At 40.8% G+C, this 26,669-nt stretch overlaps 1 protein-coding gene and 4 pseudogenes across 1 annotated transcript; 2 read left to right on the top strand and 3 right to left on the bottom strand.

Moving 5' to 3' along the window:
- Positions 1-8,529: 8,529 nt before the first annotated feature.
- On the bottom strand, positions 8,530-9,505 carry LOC145488384 (uncharacterized). The gene has a single exon (XM_081467240.1). It carries the CDS (start codon positions 9,413-9,415, stop codon positions 8,741-8,743), a length of 675 nt encoding a protein of 224 aa, XP_081323366.1. The 5' UTR covers positions 9,416-9,505; the 3' UTR covers positions 8,530-8,740.
- Positions 9,506-9,522: 17 nt separating this feature from the next.
- Positions 9,523-11,432, bottom strand: LOC145488381 (uncharacterized; annotated as a pseudogene).
- Positions 11,433-15,997: 4,565 nt separating this feature from the next.
- Positions 15,998-17,194, top strand: LOC145487493 (ATP-dependent DNA helicase Q1-like; annotated as a pseudogene).
- A 61-nt stretch (positions 17,195-17,255) lies between these two features.
- On the top strand, positions 17,256-18,630 carry LOC145487792 (recQ-like DNA helicase BLM; annotated as a pseudogene).
- A 779-nt stretch (positions 18,631-19,409) lies between these two features.
- LOC145488394 (uncharacterized) lies at positions 19,410-26,663 on the bottom strand (annotated as a pseudogene).
- Between the last annotated feature and the right edge of the window lie 6 nt (positions 26,664-26,669).

Genomic DNA, 26,669 nt, shown 5'->3' with positions numbered 1-26,669 from the left:
ATTGGTCAATTTTGAGGGTGTCGTTTGTTTCATGCTATGAGAAGGATGTTGAATGTGTGATACAGTGTAGGCTAAAAAGGAATAAAATGTAAAAAGTGATGACAGCTGTAATGTCATATTAGCTGGATGCAAACAAGTCAACTAAGAAGCTCAATTTTCAAATAATCAACTCTTTAATGCAGATCTGCCACTGGCATTTTCTTTATTGTCTAAGTCGTAGCCTAAATTTCGGGGAGTGTGCGAATCAAATAGATGGCTGAAATTTATCAAGATTATGTGCTCTGGCGAGCAATTGTCTAACATTTTGCAGATGTTAGCTTCCTAAAATAGTTGTCTGCTTAGTGTTATAATTTCTTGATCACATTCAATAAATTGGTTTAATTATAATTGGATCTGGATCTAAGCTAACTCCAAAAAGTAAACAGTAATAGAGTGAGAAGTAGGAACGAACAATACTTTCATTAATGATCTTAGACTTTTCATATGAAAGGACTTGAAACAAACATTTTAGCATTGATATCACCCTTTACACCTGTTCCAAAGGTACCGCCCCCTAGAATATTGTCCTTTTCTATTGCTTGCAAATGTTGATTTATTGTCATGCTTTTTGGTATATCTGAAAGTCAGTTTAGTTTTCTTCCATAAAAAATAACCATTTGCTATTTGCTTCTTGCTCTAATTTCATTTTCAAACTCAATTTAAGTTTTTTTTATTACTTTGGCTGAAGCTGAACTACTTTGCAAAACAATTATTGAGTTTTTTTTTTTATTTTAATATATGATTCTTTCTTTGTATGCTTTTTTTCATTATTCTTTCCACTCTTGGAGCACTGAACTGGAGGTTTACTGCTTGTTGATTCCAGGTGGTGTTGCTGTTCATATTTTTGGAATCGGAGAGGATAGTTTTGAAAAAGAGAACTGAATTTGAATTTTGTTAGTAGGAATATTTTCCATCATGTGAGCCAGGTCAAATGAGAAATCAAGAACCCATGCGGTTGCTCAAGCAAGGCTGCCACAAGGGACAACCTCAGCCTGGAAATTGTCAAGAGGCAAGCATGTAAATCTTGCCTTGACAAAACAATGGCTTCTGCTGGATTTCAACTTCTCAACCTTTAACGTAGTAGAATCCAGAGCACATGCAAATGTGCATGTTTATAACATGCCCAATATGAACAATGAAAACAAGCTGTATAGTTTCCGTTTCTTTGTGTCTACAATTCAGTCCTCCAAGCATATTTAGCAGTATTTTCTTGTTAAAGATTCTAGATGAACAGATGTCTTTGAATGAAACAATAATGTATCAGTTCCTCTATGGGCACAGATGTTCATGGAGGTTGAACATTGACAACGAAGCAGCATGACAAGAAATGAGTAGTCGTAGTTGTATCAGGTTGTGTACACGACCATGTGCAGGATGATATGAGAACTTTATTCGGATCACACGTAACTCGATATATCGTCATTGCACAATCACTACGAATAACAATCAACCGGAAGAGGCGTATATTGTAACATCTCCCCTTTTATCAACGCATAAAAAACTAAACTTTCTCTCTAATAGCATCTTATTGTTCATTGTTCTGAAACTGTAACTGTACTATAAAGGTATGAGAACTATGGTCCATGTCCTTAACACACGTAGTCCTGGAATCTCACGGGTGGTTTGATAGTCCTAGAACTCGATCTTAGTGCTGGTGGACTGGGCACAGGACTGGCTGTGCTGGACAGAGAGTCTGTGGGCGGTGACAGGGCTGTTTCGGGGTCATCCTCTGATGCTGGTAGTGCTTCTGGAGTTGGCTTGATTGCTTGTCTATTTCGCCGCAACACTTCTCCGTTGGCTTCTACCAGGTAGGATCTATCAGAAAGCTTCTGTAGACAGGTTCCCGCTTCCCAAGACTTGCCTCTGTGGAGTGGAGCAATGCGTACCTCCTGACCAATGTCGAGGTCTGGTAACACTTTGACATTTCTATCATGGTAGCTCTTGGCTTTCTGACGTTTCTGCTGGATTTTGTCTGGCACTCCTTCAGGGACTTCAGGATACAGCAGGTTGGTTGCTATGGGAACTAGTGTCTTTGTTCTTCTTGACATCAGCCGCTGGACTGGGCTTGACTGTATTTCAGCTGTAGGGGTATTTCTGTAGGACAACAAACTTAGCCAGGGGTCTTTGTCATCTTTCAGGGCCTTCTTGAAGAGACTTTTGACAGCTTTGACTGCTGATTCTGCCTTTCCGTTGGACTTTGGGTGGTAAGGAGATGAGGTGACATGTTGAAACTCCCACTGTTTTGCGAACTCGGCAAACTCTCTGCTGGCGAACTGTGGTCCATTGTCGGAAACCAAGATATCCGGAATACCGTATCGACTGAACTGTACTCTCATGAACTTGATTATGGCTGACGAGGTGGTCTGCTTGAGAGGGCTGACTTCGACAAAGTCGGAGTAATAATCTACAAGGACTATATAGTCCTTAGAGTGAAGCGTAAACAAATCTGCGGCTAGTCGACTCCAAGGCCTGTCTGGAATCTTGTGAGTCTGCAGTGGCTGTTGAGGGTTACTCGCTTGATACTCGGCACACACGTCACACTTCGCTACTGCTTCTTTGATGTCACTGTTCATGGCTGGCCAGTAGACTCGATCTCTTGCTTTTCTCAGGCATGCTTCTATTCCAAGATGACTGGCGTGTAGCCGTGATATCACCTCAGTTCTCAACGCACGAGGAATGATAATGCGCTGGCTTTTAAAGAGTATGCCATTGTGCAGTGTGAGATCTTCTCTGAAATTCCAGTACTCTCGGATGGATATAGGAACTTGTTCTCTTGTGTCAGGCCATCCCACGAGTATGGTGCTCTTGAGTGTCTGCATTACAGGATCGTGTTCTGTGGCTTTTTGGAGTTGTGCTAATCTTTCACTGGTGATCTTGACTGTATCCAATGGGTTAATTTCTTGAAGTTCTAGAGCGAACACCTGAAAGTCGTCGTGAGGCTGATCGTCTTGATTCTTGAGATAAGCTCTTGACAGGTGGTCTGCTACATACATTTGGGATCCTGGTTTGTACGTCACTTCTAAGTTGTACCTTTGAAGTCGCAGGAGCATTCTCTGTAGTCTGCTTGGGGCTGCTAGGAGAGACTTCTTAAAGATGGGTTGTAGCGGCTTGTGGTCAGTCTCAACAGTGATTTTCCCTCTTCTTGTAATGTACTGGCTGAATTTGGAACAGCCAAAGACGATGGCCAGGCACTCCTTTTCTATCTGTGCATACCGTTGCTCTACTTGTGAGAGTGTTCTAGAGGCGAACGCAACTGGTTGTCCGTTTTGCAACAATGTAGCTCCGAGGCCCTTCTCGCTGGCATCACACTGTAGGGTTACCTCGGCATTCATGTTGTAGTACTTGAGCACTGGGTGTCTTGTCACTAGTTTTCTGATCTGCTCAAAGGCTTCATTGTGCTGTCTGGACCAAATGAACCTCGCATCCTTCTTGGTCAGTTCTCGTATTGGTTGGGCAATCTCTGACAACCGGGGAAGGAACTTGGCGAGATAGTTTACAAAGCCAAGAAGACTGAGTGTTTCCTGTTTGCAGGTGGGCTTGGGCATTTCGCTGACAGCTTGCACTTTATCTGGGTCTGGTTTGAGCCCTTCCCTGGAGAGGACATGACCCATGTACTTGACTTCTGGCTTTCGGAGGTTCAGCTTCTTGCTGTTAAACTTCAGATTAACCTTGCGAGCTCTTTTCAGAAGTTGAAGCAAGTTTTTGTCGTGGTCTGCATTGGCTTCCTCCAGAGTATCACCAGACCCTATCACCAGAATGTCGTCTCGTAGCACTTCTACGCCCTCCAAGTCACCAAGGTGCTCATGTAGTTTGCATTCAAATTCCTCCGGTGCGGCACAGATGCCAAACGGCATGCGGAGGTAGCGGTACCGGCCCATGGGCGTCCAAAAGGTGGTCATTTTGCTGCTTGTTTCGTCCAAAATCCATCCTTTGCATCTAGCGTTGTGAAGACTTTGGCGTTGCTTAGCCGTGGAAGGACTTCTTCTAAGGTTGGTATTTTGGCCGTTTTACTGCTCCGTTAAGGTCCTTGGGATCTAGACATATTCTGATTTTGCCGGGCTTGGCAACGACGACCATACTGCTGATCCAATCAGTGGGTTCAGTTTCCTTTACTAGGATGTTGTTCTTCTCAAGCTCTTCTAGTTTTGCTTTGACTTCTTTGTGTAGCGTGACTGCAATGCGTCTGGGTGCGTGATGCACTGGCGTGACTTCTGGGTCAACTGTGAAACTTGCTTTGCCAATGTGTCCGAGGCCTTCAAACACGTCTTTAAAGTCAGTGAGGACCTTTTCTTTGGTGAGCAGTGGTTTGGTTTCTTGAATAGTGTTAACTAACGTTGTCGGCTCACAGTTTATTTTTAGTAGTCCTAGCATTTCACAAGTTTCTGCGGACAATAACGGCTTGCTGTTTCCTTCTACAACTTGAAACTTGAGCTCGTGCCGTTGCTTGTTTTCTTTGAGAACGTTGAGTTTCACTTCTCCAAGTGGTTTCATCACCGAGCCATTAAACAAACGGAGTGTGACCTTGCTTGTTTGGAGAGCCGGATTTCCGTTCTGGCTGATGACTGACAGGTCGTGATGAGTTAGAACATTGCACGTCGCTCCTGTGTCCAACTGACAATCCAATTTTGTCTTGTAACGAGCGTTAGCGTCGTAGAATTTGAGCGAGGCGAAGAGCTGTTTCCCTTTGGCTTGCACTGACGAAACTTCTTCGACTTGGTATAAGAATTCATCGGAGTCTGTTTCCTGTTCATCATCGGTTTCCTCGGCTATTTGTTTAACTTGTCGTCTAGGAGCTGATCTGCATACTGACGCGAAGTGGTTGGGCTTCTTGCATGCTTTGCATTCATGGCCGTAAGCCGGACAATTTTCGAGGTTGTGTCTCTGTTTTCCTCCACAATTAAAGCACTGCCACTCTTTTCGCATTGGCGCTTGATCTTGACGTTTCTTGGGATCACGTTTCTTGGGATCACGTTTCTTGTGATCACGTGAATTGCGTTCTCGAACAACACGGACCTCCTCTGTGGCTTTTTTTCGTCTATCTTCATGGCTTTTAGCTGGTGGCTTGCAGCTTCGCTTGACCTACAAATGTTGAGGGCCTTGTTGAGATCTAGAGTTTCTTCTTTCAGGAGACGCAGTTTTGTTGAATGATCCTGTAGACCAATAACCAATCTGTCTCTGATCAGCTCGTCTGTCAGCATTCCGAATTCACACGTGGATGCGGCCTTTCGCAATCGGTTAATGAAACTATCCACGGGCTCTTCGAGGTTCTGTGTGCACATGTTGAATTGGTAGCGCTCGTAGACTACATTTCTCTTCGGTTTGAAATACAACTCTAACGCCTTAATGCATTCGCTTATGTCGTCTCGCTCCTCGGGGCTGAGTTTCAGGTTTAGAAATATCTGCAGACATTCCTTGCCCATTACGGAACGAAATGTAGCCAGACGAATCTTCTGTTCTTGCTTGTCGAGGCTTGTGGCGACTTCGTAGTCTGTCCACTGTTGCCGAAAGAATTCCCAATTGTTCACTGCATCGCCCTTGACGTTCATCGGCGAAGGAATCAGGAAATTCGACGTAAATGTAAGCGCACGTGGGGCACTCGTCGACGGTTCTGTCTCTGGCATCGTGTAGAGCGACTGTGTTCCTTGAAATGAGTGTAATACTCGTAGTAACAGCAATGGTCGGCCTATAGAGGCGTATTCACTAGTATGGGGGTAGTTTTACTTCTGACACCATGTATCAGGTTGTGTACACGACCATGTGCAGGATGATATGAGAACTTTATTCGGATCACACGTAACTCGATATATCGTCATTGCACAATCAATACGAATAACAATCAACCGGAAGAGGCGTATATTGTAACAGTAGTTTTTCGTTACTACCGGTGGCTGTTGATCATTAATACTGCCACTGGATTTTAAGTTAGTACATGTATCTTAATAGCACAACATAACCCTACATTTTACTGAAGTCATAAAATTAAACTATATATGTAAAATGTGTCACCTTACCTGTGTGAGCGAAATGGGGTCAGCAATAATCAAATTGTACATTAAAACATAGCTTAACGATATGTTTAGAATAGGAAAAAATTTACAGGGCTAGACTCAGAGACGTTTTGGCGTGGTGACAAAGTCGTGCTTGGAGATGCCTGGCTACATTGCAAGAAGTTACTGTTTTTTAGGCGGGAAAGCAGATAAGACAAATATACACCTACGAAACTTCAAACAACCTTACAACGAAAAACATGTTTATACGTCCGCCACTTAACACAATTTGTCCTTCTAAATTTGAATTAATTCCAGCCTCAGTCACTACAGTCAAAATATAAACTGAAGTAGACCGCACGTTCACAGCTACGTTGATGTAACATATAGGCGGGAAAATTTATGCACCTTCCGGCGAGTTTAGTCAGAGTTTAGTATACCTTAGTTTTAACATACATATCAGTAGAAACAGAAACACAGAAACTTGGGCAAACCCAGTAGTAGTAGGCCTTATACCTAGCTACTTGAGCTAGAAAATCATACCGTATGTGTTTGCTTTGTCCATGCCGCGATGACTGACCTCTTGCGGTCTTGCATGCTTTCGATCCGTTTGGGCATGAATGAAGTTTATGGTGCGGAAATCGGAATCAGGAAAGTCTCCTCCATCAACAGGGTTTAGCTTTGTGAGAAAGAAAGGTCTATGAGACAATGATCTGAACGAGTGGGTGGTCGAAGAAGTTGCACGTGATATTTGGCTTACTTTTGAAAACTTCAATCAAGTCGTCAGTTTCTCAAACGCATTTTCACCCAGAAAACGAACGTGTTCTTCGGTTGAGTGTTTCTTCAGCTGCAATTCCATCTCTCCCGATAATATTTATACTAACAACTTTTCCGAAAACTAATCAAATGAGTTGAATCTCTGAGTCGGTAATACAGAGGCCGATCGTTTCAGCTGTATCCCGGAGGACTGAATGAACTCATTGAGTTTGAAAGCATAGAAGTGGTCAAGTGTGTTATTAAATTGACAATGGCCAAATTGACATGTAAATTTTTCGCAAACATTGAAAATGCGGTATCTTTGATAGTTTCTATCAATCAGGACGTGGCAGGAAATTCCAAAATCTTGTAGTTTTCACTCGATCTCGCATGAAGTTTCACTGTTCTACTCTGATCCGTTTGTTGTAGCAAAACTTAGTGACTTAGTGACTTGCAACCGACTCACTTTTAGATAGTATCAAGCACCACTAAACTTTCCCAAAGAACCGAAACTTAAAAAAAGATGCTTATTGATTGTTTATAATAGATCGCCACTACATTGTTTATGTTAGTGTTCGCATGCACATTCAGCTAAAAATTCAAACTCCAGCTTGGCCAACTGATACTCTTCTTGCTCATACTTGCACGCAATTTACAAATGGAGAAGAGTAAGAGCTCAACACAAACTAAACTTTCTGTTACGATAAGAGTCCCAGCCTCATTTTCTTGGGTGGTAAAAGGTTTGAGGTGCTTAAAGGTTGTGCACACAAATATAAAGAAAACTATTTTGTGTTGTAATAACACCATCAGGAATATCATGAATTTGATGGCTTTGTCACGCAATATTCGCGTCTTATCTTGGCGGTGAAATTACCGAACCGATTAACTTGGATTAATCGAACGTTCGATTTGGTTCCATTTGTGTTGTTGAGTACAGATAATAGTTGCTGTACTCAATACTATAACTTTAATTTGCTTTTAGCCACCCAGTCATCCAACTAGTCATGTTAATTAACAATTTCCACACAAGAGCTAGCCTGCGAACAGGCTCCCGGCGAGGACGGAAAAATATATTCGGTAAGCAAAGTGGGCCAATGAGCGCGAAACTAAAGAATTCGGACGAGCCTGCTCACAGGCTACATAGTCCGTGAGCCAGTAGGGCTGGTTGGTATCATCCGGGGTGAATAAGGTTTATGGTGGTTTTCAAGTAGATTAGACCATAAATGGTAGGGAAAAGCATGATAGCAATGATTCTATGGTAACTAGTAGATAACAGTGCTCTTTAAAGTGTGACTCAGGCACGGGAATGAGGCTGAAGCTTGTTTTGTGCTTAGTAGCTTCAGATGTCCACCAAAATGAACAGAACACATACACAACAGTACCATTGTTTCACACATTCATTTTTAATTACAAATGGTTCATTTCATTAGTCACATGACCAGAGCACGACTTTGGCATGGAAACGAGGCTGAAGTTGGTTTGACATATGTGTGTTCATTAGCTTTAAATGTCCATCAAAATCTGCAAAAACACTTACTCAACATTGCTTTACAAATATGATTTTTATATTTTTGTGTTGTTTATCCTGTCGTTTACATCACTGGACATGTGACCAGGGCCTTTAAAATGGCATTTTTACATGACAGACAATTGTAAGACTGTACTACGAGGCACTCCAATCCACTTCAATTCAACCTGCTCTTTTTAATGTTTCTGATGTTCTTTAACGTGGGTATAGTTAAGAATATCATTAAGTAAATGAGTCACTTGACCTAATTTCTATATTTACCAGTTGGCATACATAGAAAGCATACATAGAGAGTACTTGTGAGAATTCACAGAAACTTCTTTAGCGTTCAGTTTAATATTCCTCATCACTGCTCACTTGATTGTCATCATCAGCACTCTCGATCTCTTGAACAGAACCTTGGTTCTCACATTCAGCAAGCCTGCACATATCAGTGTATCTTAGGCCATTTGTGACACAGACATTTAGGGGTGACGCACTTTTTAGTGCAGTTACACGCTAATAGCTCAAGTATGGCCTCTGGTGCTGCTTTTACGTCCATCCAGTCAACAACTAACTTGGCAACACCATCTTCATGCTCAATCTTCCATCCCTGTCCAACAGGAGTCGGAACTTGTGGGTCTTTCTCTAAACACCGTTTCCATATGGCAACCTGATAATTTGCTCTCTTTGCATGCTTCACAAGACAATCTCTGCAAGGAGGAAGCTGGTGGCTTTCTATCTCCCCTCTTCTTGAACAAAACAGCTGGTACCTCAGCTCATTGACTTTCTTGGTGACCGTGTTACTAGAGTAAAGAAGACAAGTAAGTTCCTCTAATTTATCTGTTAATTCAGGAGATAGGCCCCACTCTTTTCCCAGCTCTGTTAAGGCTTCTCGGCTCCTTGTGTTCTTCTTTAATAGCTTCAATGCTTGTGCCTTTCCCTTTCCTGCAAATGCGCTCACAGTATCGCACCCAGTGAATGCGTGCATTCCGAGAACACCTTTGCACACTTCTGGACCAAGTGAGGCAGCAACTATTGTAATGTCAATAACCTTTGTCCGTGTACGAGTTCCACAGTTCATGAACAGGGAAGTTCCTATCTCATTGCTAAATGCCAAGGACATGATAAATACATCAGTGTCCTCCGAACAGACAAGAACAGAGTTGAAGCCCTCATTAGCTGCATGGGAAGCGTGGAGCAGTCATCCATCTGCCTCTTCTTGTTGAGACTTCAGTGTTGGAAACTCCTCACTACCTTCTGCAGTGATTCTGTAGCATGTATCACCAGCATTGGCATACAACAGTTTCTCCTCCAACTTCTGTCTGCATGCTTCCTTTCTCCACTTGTTGACGATGAAGGTGATAAGGCTCGTCTTATTGCTTACTCTTGTCAGGAAATTCCTCCACTGCCTAACTATCTGTGTGCTAGTGATGTTAACAAGCTGGTGTCCTGACTCTTCACCTCGCAGTTGCCGCTCACTGTTCTTAATGGATAGCTCCTTGTAGGTGTCAAATACGACATCTATTCTGTTATGCGACACCCCTTCTTTCATTGTCATAGACAGGACAGTCATAGTGACATCACCAAAGGTCAGTTGATCTCCCTTTAGCCTTTGCACCAGAGACATGCCATCAATAACTGCAGCAGAATTTACAGGGACTTCCTCAGAGAACTGAACATTTTTCTGTAACAGTGATGCCAGGGAGGCCTCGTTGGTCTTTCTCAGAAGGCCATCTGGAGTTGACAAGGCCCAGGGAAGTGGTCCAAGAGGGTGTGAAAGGATGGTATCCATCTGCAATCTTCGTTCTTGTGCAATAACTATGATTCTTCCAAACAAGGACCTGTCTGCTCTCAAACTAATTGATAGCTCGTTGGTTTGCACATGTTTCTTCTTGTTCATGTCACTGAATGTCTTAAGTTTGTTGGTCTTCACAGGGTCATGGAATTTTCTGATTTGAGGAGTGTTCTCCATCCTCTTGTCTTTAAACTTTGAGTAACATCTTTCACCAACTGCGTGTGCTGTTTTCAGGTCTGTGGCAATCTCTCTGGGGGCTTTCTTTGCAGTTGAAATGCTAATCAGTTCTTGGCTCTCGGAAAATGGATTAACCCAGCCTTGGATGAGGTCAACTATGGACGAAACCGCCAGCTCATCTCTCCTTATTCTTGATGACTGAAGCTCTGTATGCTGCGTTTCCAAGTTGGATCCTTGTACCATGTTTCTTAGCTGCACGAGAAATGCACTTCAGTATTCTGCTGTGAGGTAGTAGTGCTGAACAGTTGCAGGTTTTAAGCTAAAGCGTGTGGTTCCACCAGGATTCTGGGTATCTGGGTTAACTGTGACCTCAGCTGTCTGGTCAACTGGAATCCTCCCAAAGGGATTGCTGCTGGCTAACTGAACGGAAGAACTGCCTTTTTTGAATGCCTTCTGTACTTCAGGATTTTTGTCACCGAGATTTGTCATCTGAGCAAAGTGAGGGGTCAGGTATTGTGAATAGTTCACCTTGTCATAGGCGAAACACCAAGGGATCATCATTCGTATGGAATGGAGATGTATATCCCAGTCACCTTCACGAGATGCTCGCAACAGGCCAAGAACTATTCCCTCTACCATATCCACATATGACATCCAGAATGCTGAAAGTTCACCATTACTTTGACGAAGATGATTCAGGAACTCTCTCCGCATAGTCATCACTTGAGGCAGGACTGGGCATTGAAGCAGCTGGTCTAAGCTCTCTTCCTTCAAATTATTAGCCAGTGTATCCACCTGCTCAAGAAAAGACGCCACTGTGATGCGATGATTGGGATCGCTTTTCTCAAGCCTTCTCATGAACTCAGTCCATGCTAACCTCATCAGTGCTTCATACAGGTACTTGTGTGCCCGCACGCCACAGTTGTAATGCTTTCCATCAATGACACCACTTATGGAGCCCTCAGCAACTATCTGTGATTCATTGAAGATGTCCTTCAAACCGCTATCTCCAAATCATTGCCCCAGGATAGCCAATGCAATGCAAATTGTGTAAAATGTTCCAATTCACAAAACAATGTTTGAAAACTGGTCTTGCTTCCATGCAATTTCCGCTGCTTTTGCGTAAAGTGCTTGATCCATGACAACGACAATTGATGATAGATCAAGTTTCTTCCTGATTTCCTCTGACTGGTTAAGGATCTCAAACACTGTTCGACATCTGGTGTTACTTGAACTTGATCCCTTGTTTGGATGTTAAATCCGGTCCAACTAGGCACCTTTTGGATGTCTGAATTGACTTGCCTAGCAAGGATCCATAGCATGTTTTTCTGTTCTGCATTTCTCGCAGCTTTGTTGGCTTCACCAGCATAGTCATCCTTGGTTTTGAGAGGACGCGGTCCCACACAAGGGCCAGCGACATATACGTCAAGTTGGGGTTGATGTTCTGTGCTCAAAGTCCTCTGTTTCCTTTTGTCAATGCGTGGTAGATCTTTCGTGGTGGGTCAGGACCGAAGACTCTAGGCTGTACAACGATTCCATTGACACGGTGGGATGTTCCTTTGCCTGACAAGGTTTCCTCAATTCTGTCTATGTTGTTGTGACGAAACCACGCCACAAAGGTGGGCTCTCTCTAACAAAAAAAAACTAAGCATAAACGAACCCGAGAAAACACGCAACAACTACCTAAGTCTACAAGCATTTATTATAACAATTACACTAAAATAACATTATACTTTAAATAGGGTAACTAACAATAATACAATGAGCTAAATAATTAACCTTAATTTATTTACAAGAATATAATAAACAAGCTAAATATTACAGTACACTTAATCTATTTACAAGAATATTCCTTAAAAAAAAGGCGTTTCCATAGTTCAGTTCAGTTCACCTTGCGTCTGAAGTTCTTGTCCATGAACTTGACCCCAACAATGTTCCACCAACACATGACACACAACGAACCAATTCAAACTCCCGTTTATTACTCCCACCTTTCAACTTACTTCTTCCGATTACGTCTTCACTCAGTCCGGTATATTTCAACTTGACTTCTCTGATTTACTTCAGCTGTCCGGTTTACAATGGCCGACTTTAACAGAACTTTACGCTTGTCCTTTGACGGCTTCGACAGAACTTTATGCTTGTCCTTCGATTGCTTCGACAGAACTTTACGCTTGTCCTTCAGTGGCTTTGACAGAACTTTACGCACGCTTGTCCTTCGATTGCTTCAACAGAACTTTACGCTTGTCCTTTGATTGCTTCGACCAACTATTTAGCACTCACGTTCCCCGGCAAATGGCTCTTTGTCGTGAATTTAGGAATGGTTTACTGATGGCTTCTCAGTAATGAAAATGTGCTTCCAGACGTGTTCCTGCCACTTTCTAGCCTCGCTCGTAACTACACTTCAACCTGCTGCTTCTACACACAGAAAAACCTCTCAACACGTATCACCCCAAAAACCCTAAATATGCAAACGCAAGGTGTTGCAATCAAAGAAAGGAAAAGAAAACTATTGGTTGAGGACTAATTACAAAGTATTGAACAGAACTGGTTACGTAATGAAAGAATACAAATCACACAATCAAGTGTTACAGAATAAATATGATTCTAAAGAAGCTGTTCCTATGGGATGTAATTAAGCATTCCATGACAGTTGTCCCAGGCAAGGTTTGTGAAGACGTGTGGCTTAATGGAGGCAGGAAGTGACACTCTTTCATCCAGACCTGATGTCAGCTTTTGTAGACACAAAGTGGTGTCGTTTTCCTCAAGCTGAGTATATGACATTCCGTGGCCAGACTTGTTAAGTATCCTGATTATCTCTGTGTTTCCAGTTAATGTTTTGACAGCATAAGGAAGGACCACATGCTTGGGAAGCTTATGCTGACCGCATGTGACAGCATAATATTAGGTCTTGACCAAATGACTGGATGAGATTTGACACTCTCTCTGATGGCTTTTCATTCTGAGGGTTTCCAGTTAGCAGTCCAACTAGAAAACAATGCAGCTGGGTAGGCATTTCCACAGCATTTGACAGATCAGACGGGTTGCAAGGCCAGGCAGTCGGTTTCATATCTCTTCTTATAACTTCCCGGATCTGTGATGAAGCTTGGTCTGTTATCTTGTTGTCATCAGTTAGCTTCACCTTCCAGATTGCTAGCTCTTTACAGAGATTATCATTATCAAGGACAACATCCTTAAACAATAAGCTATCAGGAACTAACAGCAACTTTCCAGAATCATTTGGGAAAATATGGATAGGATTTCCCAGTTCTGACTCAAGCCTTTTACGGATGTTCTTCTTTGTGGCAGTTTTGAGAGCTTCACCCTTGCTTAACATGAACGCTTCCAGGTTCTCCGCAAGCTGGGCAACTGGTACGACCTTCTTATATGAAATTACCTCGTTTCTGATGTAATGAAAAAGTTGTGTGTATGCTTCTACTTCAGCTACTTCGTATGATGGCATTTCAGTTACCTGTGAAGAATTGTCCACTTCTTTATCACCTACATGATCACGTTTTTTGGTTTTAATGTTAGTGTAACTTCTATAGCATGAAGCGTGGTAGTGGGCTTCTGTGGCCACTATGTCTCTGCTAGTTATGGCAAGAATTCTTGCATCATTGTTTAATATTGCACAATGATGGAGTGTTGTATCTGCCCTCAGTTTTACAGCCTGGATGAGTTTCTCCCTTGACTTTGGATTTTTCATGAATTTAACCTTATTACAGAAAATGCATACAGGATTATATACTCTCCCTTCAGTGGATGTTCTCCTACACTGCCTTTTTGTGGGATTGGCGTCTTCATCAACTGACTCTTCTCTTTTTCGCTTAATAGATTCTAAGTCTCTTTTCATAGTAAATAGACTTCTACATTTTCGGTGGTATGTGATGTTTGGTATGTGATTTTCTTTGACTGTTTTGGCGACATCCAAAACTGCCTGATGATTTCGAACTTTGGCTGCTTCCAGCAAAGCCAGCCAAGAGCTGATGTCCTTTGGAGACACAAGATGTTCTTCCTCCTTATCACATGCAGCATAGTGTATTATGCACTGGTGCTTGTCCTTTTCCATTCAATCTGAATGGCAAACGCAAGCTCAGTAAATGGAGAATTAAATAAATCTATTATTTACTCTGAAACAATAGCGTAAATGATATCAATGATTTCATATACGTTATAGATGCACTAGTAAATTAGCACCAGTAATAGATCAAGTATTTTCAAACTTTAGATCGAACTGAAAGGCTAATTTCTAAAACAGTTCAAAAAAGATTTAATGGGAGCTGATTTGTTTTCTTATAACACACAGTACAATTTAAGTTCCAAGTAGATAAAAGGTGAATTATCAGAAAAAACCGAGAAGCAGAGTTTTTTGCATAAAGGAGGGCAAGTTTTAAAAAAAATACTAGAGTTTTTATGAAGAAGGTTAAAGATATTTCCAGCTATTGATTGCCACGACAGAAATGGACTGTTTTTCTTTGTTTGTTTGTACTCTAGATTATGTTTTACTGAACATCTCGTATCTAGTGTGCCTCAGCTCTGTCGTCTTTGTCATGCTATTTTGCAATCAAAACAAAGTTTTTAAAACTGGTTCATTCAAAATCAAGAGTACACAAAACTATAATGTTTATAAAATTCATACTTTGTGGAATAATTAAGCGACTGATAGATATCTAGTAGTTTAAACACTTACCTTAACGAAGTTGGCCTTTTCAAAATGGCGGATACATCAAGCAACAGAGTTCTCAGACATGGCATAAATTAACAAACCGCTGACCAAAATTTGCAGGCTCGCATATGAAACAAAATGTTCTCAAACACATGTAGACTCTTAAAAGTCTAATTATGTCTCCACACTTACTTTTATTGCATTCTATAAGCATTTGTATTTGCATATAATTGAACATTAACTTGGGCCTAATGTGCTATAGCTTGGGAGGGGGTGCAAATAAATGCAGTCAGCATGCAGGAGCTACCATCGATCCAGTGCTATCATGGATTTTCCAAGTCTAGAATAGCAGGGCCTTTCAAAAAACACCAGCAAACTTATTCACCCTTAATGATACCGACAGCCTAAATTTGGCTGCCTGGCTCACGGACTAACACAAGAGTGCGGTTACAATTACACACGAACAGACCATTACTTGTAGGCAGTTATATGCAGGTCACGTGGTGGGCTCTTGGCCAATTTGAAAAGGAAAAAATGCATCGAATTATAATTACAGCTATATCATAACTAATATCACATCAATCGGTTAAAGCAACATTTCCATTTCCAGGGTGACATCAACTGCTTCCTTTAGTTGAAGATATAACCGTTCTTGAATGGGTAAAGTGACTTAAAAGTTTTTTAGTGCCTCCTAAAGGCTGGTCAATTCAATCGTAATTGTGTCCAGAACTTATTTGTGTTATTTGGCTGAACAGTTCGGGAAATGAAGCATCAGGGATTTCAGGTATTAACTTGCTGCAAGGAGTTATTGAGAGGAGCTTGGGTGATCAATTTCCTCATTTATGTCTTTTTGCTCCTTGTCATAATTACAGTCTTTCCGCAACTTATGTCTTGGTCACTCAAACTAATCTTAAAAGTTGGAATTCTAATAACTAATATAGATGGTCAAAATGACCTCTCAGTTAAGGTTACTTTAACTGTTTCATTTAGTCGAAATTTTCGCCTTTTTAGAATGGTCAAAATGACTATTAAAATTAGTTACGACTATTTTAAATAGTTATTTTAACTAGTCAGTTTTTACAGTGTATCACATCCGAATGCAAGAATAGGTACACCCAAAGATGAATGTGCTTCGTTCTCTTCATCTACGAAGTCTTCATTGCAATACTTGGCCTCCAAAGTGGAAGAATGCATAGGATATAAGCTTAACAAGCCAAACAACAAAGCTGGGTTTAAAAGGAAAGTCAACAATCCAGGATCCAGTCCCAAACAGGTTGTGGACAATAGAGTTCTGATTAACGTTTGCTTAACTGAAAACGAAGAAGGAAATTTGGCTATAGTGAGACAACCTCATTCCCAGGGTCTTTTCCCTGGCTTGGGGGTGGGGCGGGAAAAGGCCCTGGGATCGGCTGGTCACATGATCTCGGAACAACCAAATATCTTGGGTGTACAAAATTATCATATGTTAAACGGAACTTTCAAGATGGCGGTCTTGTCAAGTGAACCAAAATTTTTGTCAGTGCTTCATCGAGTCAGATTTTCCTTAAATAACGGTAATTTTCCACCTTTAAATTTAAAACCTCTTCAAATGAAGTGCTTTGAATATATACTGAAAGGTCAGGATGTTAATTGGAGTCCTACCTACTGGATTTGGCAAGTCAATGCTCTTTCACCTTCTACCTCATTTTATTCCCGTGAAGACCACCAAGAACACAGTTATTGTGGTATGTCCATTCAATTCCATCATTGAAGATCAGCTGAAAGTCTTAAAACCTCGCAGGATAACCGCTAATGTCTTACAGCTTGCTGTAAACGAGAAGGAACCGGCCGAGAACTTGTTTGGAAATGAACAAGAACCAAGCGAGCACGTGGTCCTGGATTCAACGAGGTTTCCTTGAGATGTTGTTAATGGCAACACTTCGATTGTATTCGCCCATCCAGAGGCTCTATTAAGTAAGGAAGGTCGAGAGCTAATGGGAAGCAAAGTCTTCCAGGAGAATATCGTTGCCTGCATTGTTGACGAAGCTCATGTCATGTTTGTTACAGATTTAGCATATTTCCGGGAAATCTAAATCACGGTTACGGCACCGACAAGTATTTACATTGCGACTACAGTTCAGAAAAAATCTGCTCTATTCTCTATCTGTTTACAAATGATGACAATTTTACTCTATGAACTATATTGATAATTCATCAGTGAATTCTATGATATTTACACTGCTTATTGGAACATCACACATTGTCTCCATGCCATGCTCTTACAACTGAACCATAATAACAAGATACTACTAAGTAAACATTCTTACTCTTAAAAATTTTGTTAGTATGTCTCATTGCACTTATGTTTGAAGATTTGTAGCTCAGGGTTTCTTTTTCAGGGGTGAAGATTTTAGAAAAGACTTCAAAGACCTGTGAGTGTTGAAGGCATTCTTTCCCAATGTACCTACAATGGCTCTGACAGCAACTGCACCACCTTGTTTATTGAGAGACTTGAAACAAAGTCTGTGATTGAAAAATGACTGTAAAATTGTTGCATGAAACCCTAACTGAGTGGACATATAGCTGGACAAGAGAGTGCGTCTGAGTAATCATCATGGGAATGAAGGTTTTGACAGAATCCTTAAACCCATAGCCAATGAACTGGCAATTCAAAGAGAAAACTACCCAATGACAATCATTTACCTAAAACTGAAATACTGCAGATATGCTTATAGCTTGTTTGAGAGAATATTGAAAGCCAAACAGTGTGTTGGTGAAACATTAGAACCCACTGCAAGACTGTTTGCACAGTTTCATGCCCCCCAAACGAGTCGCATGAAGAAAGACATAATATCAGAAATAAAGAAAGAACAATCGAGGGTGAGGGTGCTATTTGCAACATCAGCACTTGGCATGGGTGTTGATGCTCCTTATGTGACCAACATCATTCACATAACACCACCAAGTAGCCTAGAAGCTTACATGCAAGAAATTGGTCGTGCCGGCCGTACAGGACTTTCATCATGTGCTACACTTTATTACAATAACTCTGATATTGGAAATAATAAAAAACATGTGGAAGAATCAATGAGGTCATATTGTAGATCAGAAGACACCTGTCAAAGGAAACTCCTTCTGGATTACTTTGGATTCTCCAGTGTTCAATAAGAGAACTGTTGCTGCATATGCGATGACAAGTTCAAAACAACTGAAGAGGATCTACCCCAAGCTATTAGAAGCAAGGTCAGATTTCTATCTAACGATAACCACGTTATCCTTGAAAGGTTAATCAAGAGTGCAATTTCTGACCACAAGTCCCAAATGACATCAGAGTGTTCAATGCTATTTGACATTTCTGTAGATAAGAATCTGGCTGCAAAGGTTGTGGAGGGAGTGGAATTTATTTAGTCAGAAGCAGACTTGTTAAAATCATTTGGCATATGGGATGAAAACTGTTCTTAGATCTTTTCACTTATATCTGCACACACTGTTATGTGTACAACTGAAATGGACTCTGATGATGATTAGAGCATCAACATAAAATGTTCTGTTCGCCTGCATTTGTATATCTGAGCATACTCCTGTTGACATGTCGAATTAAGATGAACTCGGGAGATTAGAACATCAACATAAATTGTAAATTCTGTCAACTACTATAGATATATCTTGATTTATTCTCTTGAAACACACTATTGATATTTAATTCTTTCTGTGTTGTTGCCATGACACCGATCAGTTTGTCTACATTTGTTCTTTTCGCTTATATCTGAGCACAATACTATGTGTAGAACTGAAATAGACTCTGATGATGATCAGAACATCATCATAAATTGTAAATACTGTGAACTGCTGTAGATATATCTGGATTTACTGTCTTAAAACACACTATTGATATTTAATTATTTCCGTGTTGTTGCCATGACACTGATCAGTTTGTCTACATTTGTTCTTTTCGCTTATATCTGAGCACAGTACTATGTGTAGAACTGAAATGGACTCTGATGATGATCAGAACATCATCATAAATTGTAAATACTGTGAACTGCTATAGATATATCTGGATTTACTGTCTTAAAATACACTATTGATATTTAATTATTTCTGTGTTGTTGCCATGACACTGATCAGTTTGTCTACATTTCACTTATCACACATATATCTGAGCACAATACTGTGTGTAGAATTGAAATGAACTCTGATGATGATCAGAACATCATTATAAATTGTAAATACTGTGAACTGCTGTAGATATATCTTGATTTACTTTTAAAATACACTATTGATATTTAATTATTTCTGTTGTTACCATGACACTGATCAGTTTGTCTACATTTGTTCTCATCATGGATATATGATTATCTCAGCACAATACTAGATGTAAAACTGAAATGAACTCTGATGATGATCAGAACATCACCATAAATTGTAAATACTGTGAACTTTGATTTACTCTCTTAAAATACACTATTGATATTTAATTAATTATATTGTTACCGTGACATTGATCTTTTTTTTACATTTGTTCTTTTCGCTTATATCTGAGGACAATACTATATGTAGATCTGATGATCTCTGATGATGATTAGAACATCATCATAAATCGCAAATACTGTGAACATTGATTTACTCTCCTAAAGAACACTATTGATTAACTAGGCCCTCAGTGATCTTCATTTAAGTGTATGTCTAAGTTGATAACTCTTCCAAGTGTTTGGCCAGCCACTGGTGATAGTCCACAATGTTTAAATACCTTAGAGGAGACCTTTTAATGTCAGGGAAGCGGTCATGAAATCTTGCTGGCATATGATTGAAAGGATTCAATCGCAATAGGTCAGACATCATTTCTTTCTCATCTTTACGTGAGTCACGTGTTGTATGTTGCACAGATGTCTTGTGGATCCCTAGAGAAGAGTCAAATTCTTCTACAATCTGATGGATGCCAGTGGTTGCTTTGCACACCTTGCTTATAGAGTTCAGGGTTTTGTTTGGTCCCTGCTTCTGGACAATGCTTTTACTGCAACAGTTAGAAATTTCTTGGGCCAGGTCGTCTTCAATATTCCTTCCAGCACCACCCCTCCAATTTACAAAAAATCCCCATTTGAACTGTTCAGCCAGGCGTGGAGTTAATAGACACTCAATTTGGGTTATACTCACAAACATTTCAATGGCATATTTGCTGTAAGCCACCATTGACTTGAAAACTGACAGCAAGAGTTTTTGGTTGATGAGATTTCTGCTGCCATCTCCCTCTGCTGCAGTGTCCTTCATTTGCATGACAAGAATAGCCAAGAAAATAAAACAAAGGGCATAATTCTTGACATAGTCATCATCATTGCAGCAGTCATTGACATCTACTTTCTGTAAAAGGAACTTGTCAATGAACTTACCAAAAGCATCATCAAAGTATTCTTGTTTTCTAAGGTCTCATGTGCAATGTTTTCTGGGAATTTATGTAATGAGGGCCTCTCCTCAAGGTCTGACGTCCCAAAAAAGTTCAGGGCAGCAGTTACTATGTAGGCTTTCCCCACACTGAGGAACAACTCTTTGCTTCCTTCATAGGAGTCGAGAACTTTGGAAGGGGTAGCATTCCTCCTATTGTATTTCTCCCTGAAGTACCGTAATTTCTGGCAGATTACCCGCGGGTAATGCGTTAATTTTTCAGTAAACTACTGTTGCTGCGGGTAATAGGGTGGTGCGGGTTATCTGATAATTTTTTAATCTTCCCGTAAGTATTTAACAGTAATTATTATAGTACTGACAGAAGATAAAACAAAGATAAGAGTCATTAAATATACGCTTGCCACAAACCTGTGTAATGCCTCATTTGTTTAAACGAGAAACACGTCCTTTCAACTCTTGTATCGTGCTTTATTTGCTATAAAATTCTTTTAAACGTTGATTGATTATAGCTGATGCAAGTTGGATGAAATCATACAAAAAAAAAATTCCATATAAACAAATTTTTCGCTACGCGTTTGTGCTTTGATAGTTTTCTTACCTTGTCAATTTCACAGCTAGTTTCTTTTTGCTTAGAAAAATTCTCACTTAAACCTTTTAACGTGTCTTTTGTGGAAAACACAAAGCCTAACTGAAACATGATGCCGACGTTTGTCGGCACGCGTACAGTGAAAAATAGCATTGACTGTGATTAAAAAAAATGCAAGAATACTGGACGTATCAGCGAAATATTCCTAGCTAGCGCTGCTTTGAGTTATAGAGTATTTTCCCGTTTCAAGCAATTTCTTAGACCCAGTAGAACCTGAGATACCATAAATATCTTGGTGATCTGTTGAATTCATGGCGCCGCATAATTAGTGGAACGTGATAAAAAATATCATTGTCGGCACGAGTGTAAACAAAACACTGACAAGTGAAGAAATAATACAAAAATACTCGACGCATCAGTGGAAAATTTACAGTTAGTACTGCCTTGATTTAAAAAGTATTTTCCCGTTTCAAGCGATTTCTAAGACCAAGTAGATCCCGAGATATTGTTTTTTTGAGAAAATTGCGAGCCAAATTTTACAAGTCAGTTCAACTCTCAATGAATATCGAAAACATTGGGTGTGAAAATTTACTAATTGCACGCTGGAAATTGCTTTGTTAACAAAAACAATGAATAACGTTTTCTTCGATGCAAAATCGTTATAAAAGGCTAACTGACTCAATAAGTTTTACAGACATCAATCATTTACGATAAGTGCATCCACAAGTCAGTTACTAGTTTAATACGAGTTCAATTTAAAAATGCCTGGTTTGAAACGTCCACGACAAAGTTTCACATTTGAGTACAAGCTGAGAGTTATCACCCGGGCAGATGAAATCGGTAACAGAGCAGCAGCACGAGAGTTTGAGATCGACGAATCCATGATCCGTTACTGGCGAAAGAAGAAGGCTGTAATGACCAAAATGCCAAAGCGTCAACGCACCTGCCGTACTGGTAAAGCGAAGTTTCCTGCATTGGAGAGAACTTTGAAAGAGTGGGTCATCAGCCAAAGAGAAAAGAGCCGTGCAGTCACCACCGTTATGATCCGTTTCAAAGCGAAGGAGTTGGCAAAACAGATGAATGTCGCTGAATTTGTTGGTGGTCCGAGCTGGTGTAGCAGATTCATGCGCCGAAATCGCCTATCCGTGCGTGTGAGAACCACTCTTGGCCAGAAGCTGCCAGATGACTGGGAGGAGAAAGTTGTGAACTTTCGCGAGTTTGTTTCGCGAAGAAAAGAGGAGCTTTACATCCAAGCAGATCGTGTTTTCAACATGGATGAAGTTCCGATGTCATTTGATGCTCCTCATTCCAGAACTGTTGATTCAAATGGCGCTGAAAGCGTTCCTGTTTCAACCACCGGTCACGAGAAAACTAGCTTCACTGTTGTACTTGCGTGCTCGGAGTCAGGGAAAAAGCTCAAACCAATGGTCATCTTTAAACACAAAACAATGCCAAAAGAAAAGCTCCCAGATGGTGTGGTTGTCCACTGCCACGGCAAAGGATGGATGGATCGCGACGGAATGGCTGTTTGGGGCGATAAAGTTTGGCGACCAAGACCTGTGTCTTTCTTCGACAGAACATCGCTTCTGATCTTCGACAGTTTCAGCATGCACATCGATGAAGATGTTCGGAACACTTTCAAAAACGAGCACAAAACAACCACTGCAGTGATTCCTGGCGGCCTTACTAAGAAATTGCAGCCATTAGACATTTCTGTGAATCGCTCATTTAAAAACCATATCCGTGCCGAGTGGGAAAAGTGGATGTCGGAGGGCCTACACACCTTCACCGAAACCGGGAAAATGAGGAGGGCAACACATGTGGAAGTCTGCGATTGGGTTATTCGAGCATGGAGGGCAGTGAAAACAACGTCAATCACAAATGGTTTCAGCAAGGCAGGCATTACGGGTTGTGCCGAGGATAGAGCGAGCGATGAGTCGGACATCAGTGACTATGACGAAATGGAATCCGTGACCGCTCTGGATCCTGTTATGGATGCCCATTTAATTGACTTGTTTAATAGTGACACGGAAGATGAGGACTTTAATGGATTTTAAACTGAACTTGATCAAACTGAACACTAGCCTGGGATCATTTAGGTTTTAGTGAAGGAATGCATGTTTCAAGTATTTTTCGAACATTTTAGAAGTGAATGAACTGTTTGTTATTTCTAGTGTTTTAAAAGAGTTTTGAAGATCGTTTTTACTTAGCACATTAAAGGTATTGTTATAAGTTCTAAATTGCAGTTTTGCTGTTTCGCGGGTACTTTTTGGTTGCCCCTCACCCCTACCCCATAAGGATCTTTTACATTCGTCCCAGCTTTCTCTCAACCTTACAAAAATGGCGCTCAACGATCGATTGCTCCAACAACGAACGCTTCGCATTCTGTTAAGTCTTAAACATCAAAACATTGGATATTTAACTTGTAAAATCAAACTTAAGAAAGTAATGCTGAGGAGAGTGCTTTTAACTGCCCTATTGGTGGCCAAGTAGCAGAAACTTTTATCTTATTTCAAATTGACACGAACATGAAAGGCTTAGTCTCGCTCGATCACTTCAAATTTGTGAGTTCTCGAACTATTTAGCATAACTTTCTTTTGTTTTTTGGTGCGGGTTATCTGCCAGTGCGGGTAATCTGCTGAATCTTTTTTCTCATTTTGGCAAAAAACGACCGGTGTGGGTAATCTGCTGTGCAGGTAAACTGCCGGAAATTACGGTACTTTAAGGTGCCAACTTGATTGACAGACTCTGCTTTGTGAAGAAATGAGTATGAATACTGTAAAAGGCATGCTTTGGTATGCCACATCACTGGTTTAAAGGGCGAGCAATGTTCAAAACGATCAGCTGCTGTGTGCGAACCAGACAGCAAATCTTTGGCACCTGGAAATCTCACACGAGTTAGCTGATCACCTGCAAATGCAATCTTCATATCTCTCATTGGGTCATCATGGGTGTCTTGTTGGTGTGCATTTGTCTGTCCAGGTGCTGCAGGTCCTTCAGGAATTGGTGGATTATCTGTGTGTGGCATTTCATCTAGCAGCCCTGCTTGAACATAGATTTCAGCAATCCACTTTTCATAAGTTCTTAAAATGTTAACACAATCATCATACTTTGCTTCATTTGCATTGATGATTGGCAGGCTTACTATGATGGACTTCTCTGACATTTGTTGGCTGTACTCATGAGAAATGTGCTCAGGGATAACAGCTTTCAAGAACTTAAATTTGGGAAAGAACTCAAGAACAATTTGCCCAACAATGATTTTGGCACATTCTGCATACCTTTTCCATTCCGGTACATTTAAAGAAAAATTATGTCGAGGGAAGTCTCTAATGTTGCCTTTGGGGCTGTCATTGGGCAAGTGATTGAAGTCAATTCTGTTTTCAATCAGGTTACTGGCAAACAAGTGCAGATCATCATTCTGGATTTCCTTTTTCATGTGACCCTTCAAAATTTGCAGGTCCCAGTTGTCACCAGTGCCTCGGAACACACTTCCTTTCTTTACTTGCTGCACCACTATATCTGAAAAGTGACCTCCTAAGAGCTTTAGCAGGGTATCCCTTCTCCCAGTCAACAGGCACACACCAAGTTTATTCAGTCGTTCTTGAAGCTATTAAAAGGGGAGCAGAAATAAAAGTGTCAAATTCAGCATACATGCAATACTGATTTCTTATTTTCAATTCATTGCAAAGATCACTTATTATTATATGGACATGAGTGTTCTACTGGAAATGTAATACACATAAAATCCATAGGAAACTAAATCCAGGACCCAAGTGGCATATTGGCCATATCCCCGCTAGTGAGGATATTTATGACTTCCATGGTTGTGCTTGCAAACAGTTAGTTGTCTATACATGAAAAGACAACTGATTACATGGTGTGTCAAAACAATATTTTTCTCACTTGCTGCACTCGTTTGTAGAATCTTGCTTTACCACCCAAAAATAAAATTCACATCTTCACGCCGCTGTGTAAATATCCTATACATTACATGCTTTTTAATGAATTCTTGAAATACAATCTCAATCACAGCCTAACTAATGACTCACTGTTGACACCAAACTACCAAACAATAACAAAAGTTCTGTCAAGCTTTGTATGAAAAGAGGATCAACCATAGATTGTATTCAATGTATCAATTGATCCCACTCATGCAGTGGGAGTAAGGGACAATAAAGGAAAGCAATGAAATTTTATACATCATCAACTTATATATTATATTACTGACCTTTTTGGTACATCCACCTGCAATGATGAGAACTGTATTCACACGTTTCACCAGGTTGAGTTCATGCCACCTCTCGTTCATAACGATCGAGTACAAAAAAACTGTACTTTACTTGAAGCTCAAGCTTTGTTTCTGTGACGGAGTTCTCCTTCCCAGACACTGTGTTCATGAGCTCAACAGAGAAAGGGAGGTTCATCTTCAATTCAAGCCAAACTTTGCTGGAATCAAAGTCTTTCATGCTGTCATAATCAGTTCCATATAAAATGGAACCTTGAGAACGCTTGCACAGCTCTGCACACGATGTTTTCAACTCCTCACTAACGGTTTTCTTCAACTCTTTCACAGCACTTGGACAGTGATCTTTCAAGATAGCCGCCAATACAGTTACATCCTTGTGGCTGACAGCTTGTACAATCATTTTCTGCTGTCTTTCAGTCAATAATGACTGCCCTTCAAATAATGATGTACAGTCATTGTCTCCTGTTGATTTAGGCCTTAGGACAGTTGCAGCTTGCTGAGTTGGAAATGAAGGCTGCTCTACCAAACTTAATATCGTTCACCTCGACAGCTGATCCAAGGAAGTGATTGTGCAATCACGTCCTTTTGATTTAGACATTGGTACCGCAGTTATGCTGGTAGCAGCTTGCAGTGTTGAGAAAGACGACTGTTCTGCAGACGTCGAAGTATTTCTTCTCGGCTGATCCGTAGAAGAGGCTGAGCAGTTATCTCCGGTTGATTTAGGCATTAAAATTGTTGCAGCTTGTGGAGTTGAGAAGGAGAGCTACCTTCTTGTTGGTGTGATTGGCTTCGACGGCTCATCCACGTTCACAGAGCTTTCGGATGGCATATTCGATGATAAATGCTTCGACGGCTGAAGCGAAGAAGGTGACAGCTGAATGCATCGCTTTACAGCATATTCTGAGCTTTGATCCAACGGTGTATTCTCTTTGGATTGGGCTCTCTGAATAAACTGTTCCATCTTGTTCACGAATGAAACACAACCCCTACATAAAGCCTTTGACGTCATATCGTCTTCTGAAATTTTTATGCCACACGTTTTATGGACTTTGGCGCACACATCTTTTGATGAACCAGCTTTGCTGAATACCCGAAGCATATAGCGACTCTCATGAGAATCACCACAGAGTCTGCAAACTGGATTGCGAGGAGAAATCTTTGTCGGAGTGGACATACTTTCCGCCATTTTTATTTTGGCATAATGCATAAATTATCTTTATTTGGCCAAATTTTACATTGATTATTTAAAACAATCAACCAATCAATATGAAGGATTCACCGGCCGATCCCAGGGCCTTTTCCCGCCCCACCCCCAAGCCAGGAAAAAGACCCTGGGAACGAGGTTGATAGTGAGAGGGAGCAGAGTGGCGTTGAAAGTGGGTAAAGATTATGGGGTCGCGGTGTACCAGGCTACCGTAAAAGAAAAAAACACACAGATCACGATCAAGTTTTCTGTGGAGAAGAAGATTACATCTTGCTGTATCCTGATCAAAAGCTGGTTCATAAAGTACCCGGGAGTGACGAA

The sequence above is a fragment of the Orbicella franksi genome, chromosome 5, assembly GCF_964199315.1.
Source record: "Orbicella franksi chromosome 5, jaOrbFran1.1, whole genome shotgun sequence".
Taxonomy (NCBI): Eukaryota; Metazoa; Cnidaria; class Anthozoa; order Scleractinia; family Merulinidae; genus Orbicella; species Orbicella franksi.
The sequence above is the reverse complement of the archived record's forward strand: the minus strand, read 5'-3'. Positions and strand labels throughout refer to the sequence as shown.

Coding starts and splice junctions, on each gene's coding strand:
- LOC145488384 (XM_081467240.1), bottom strand. CDS start 9,415: ATGTCCTTGGCATTTAGCAATGAGATAGGAACTTCCCTGTTCATGAAC.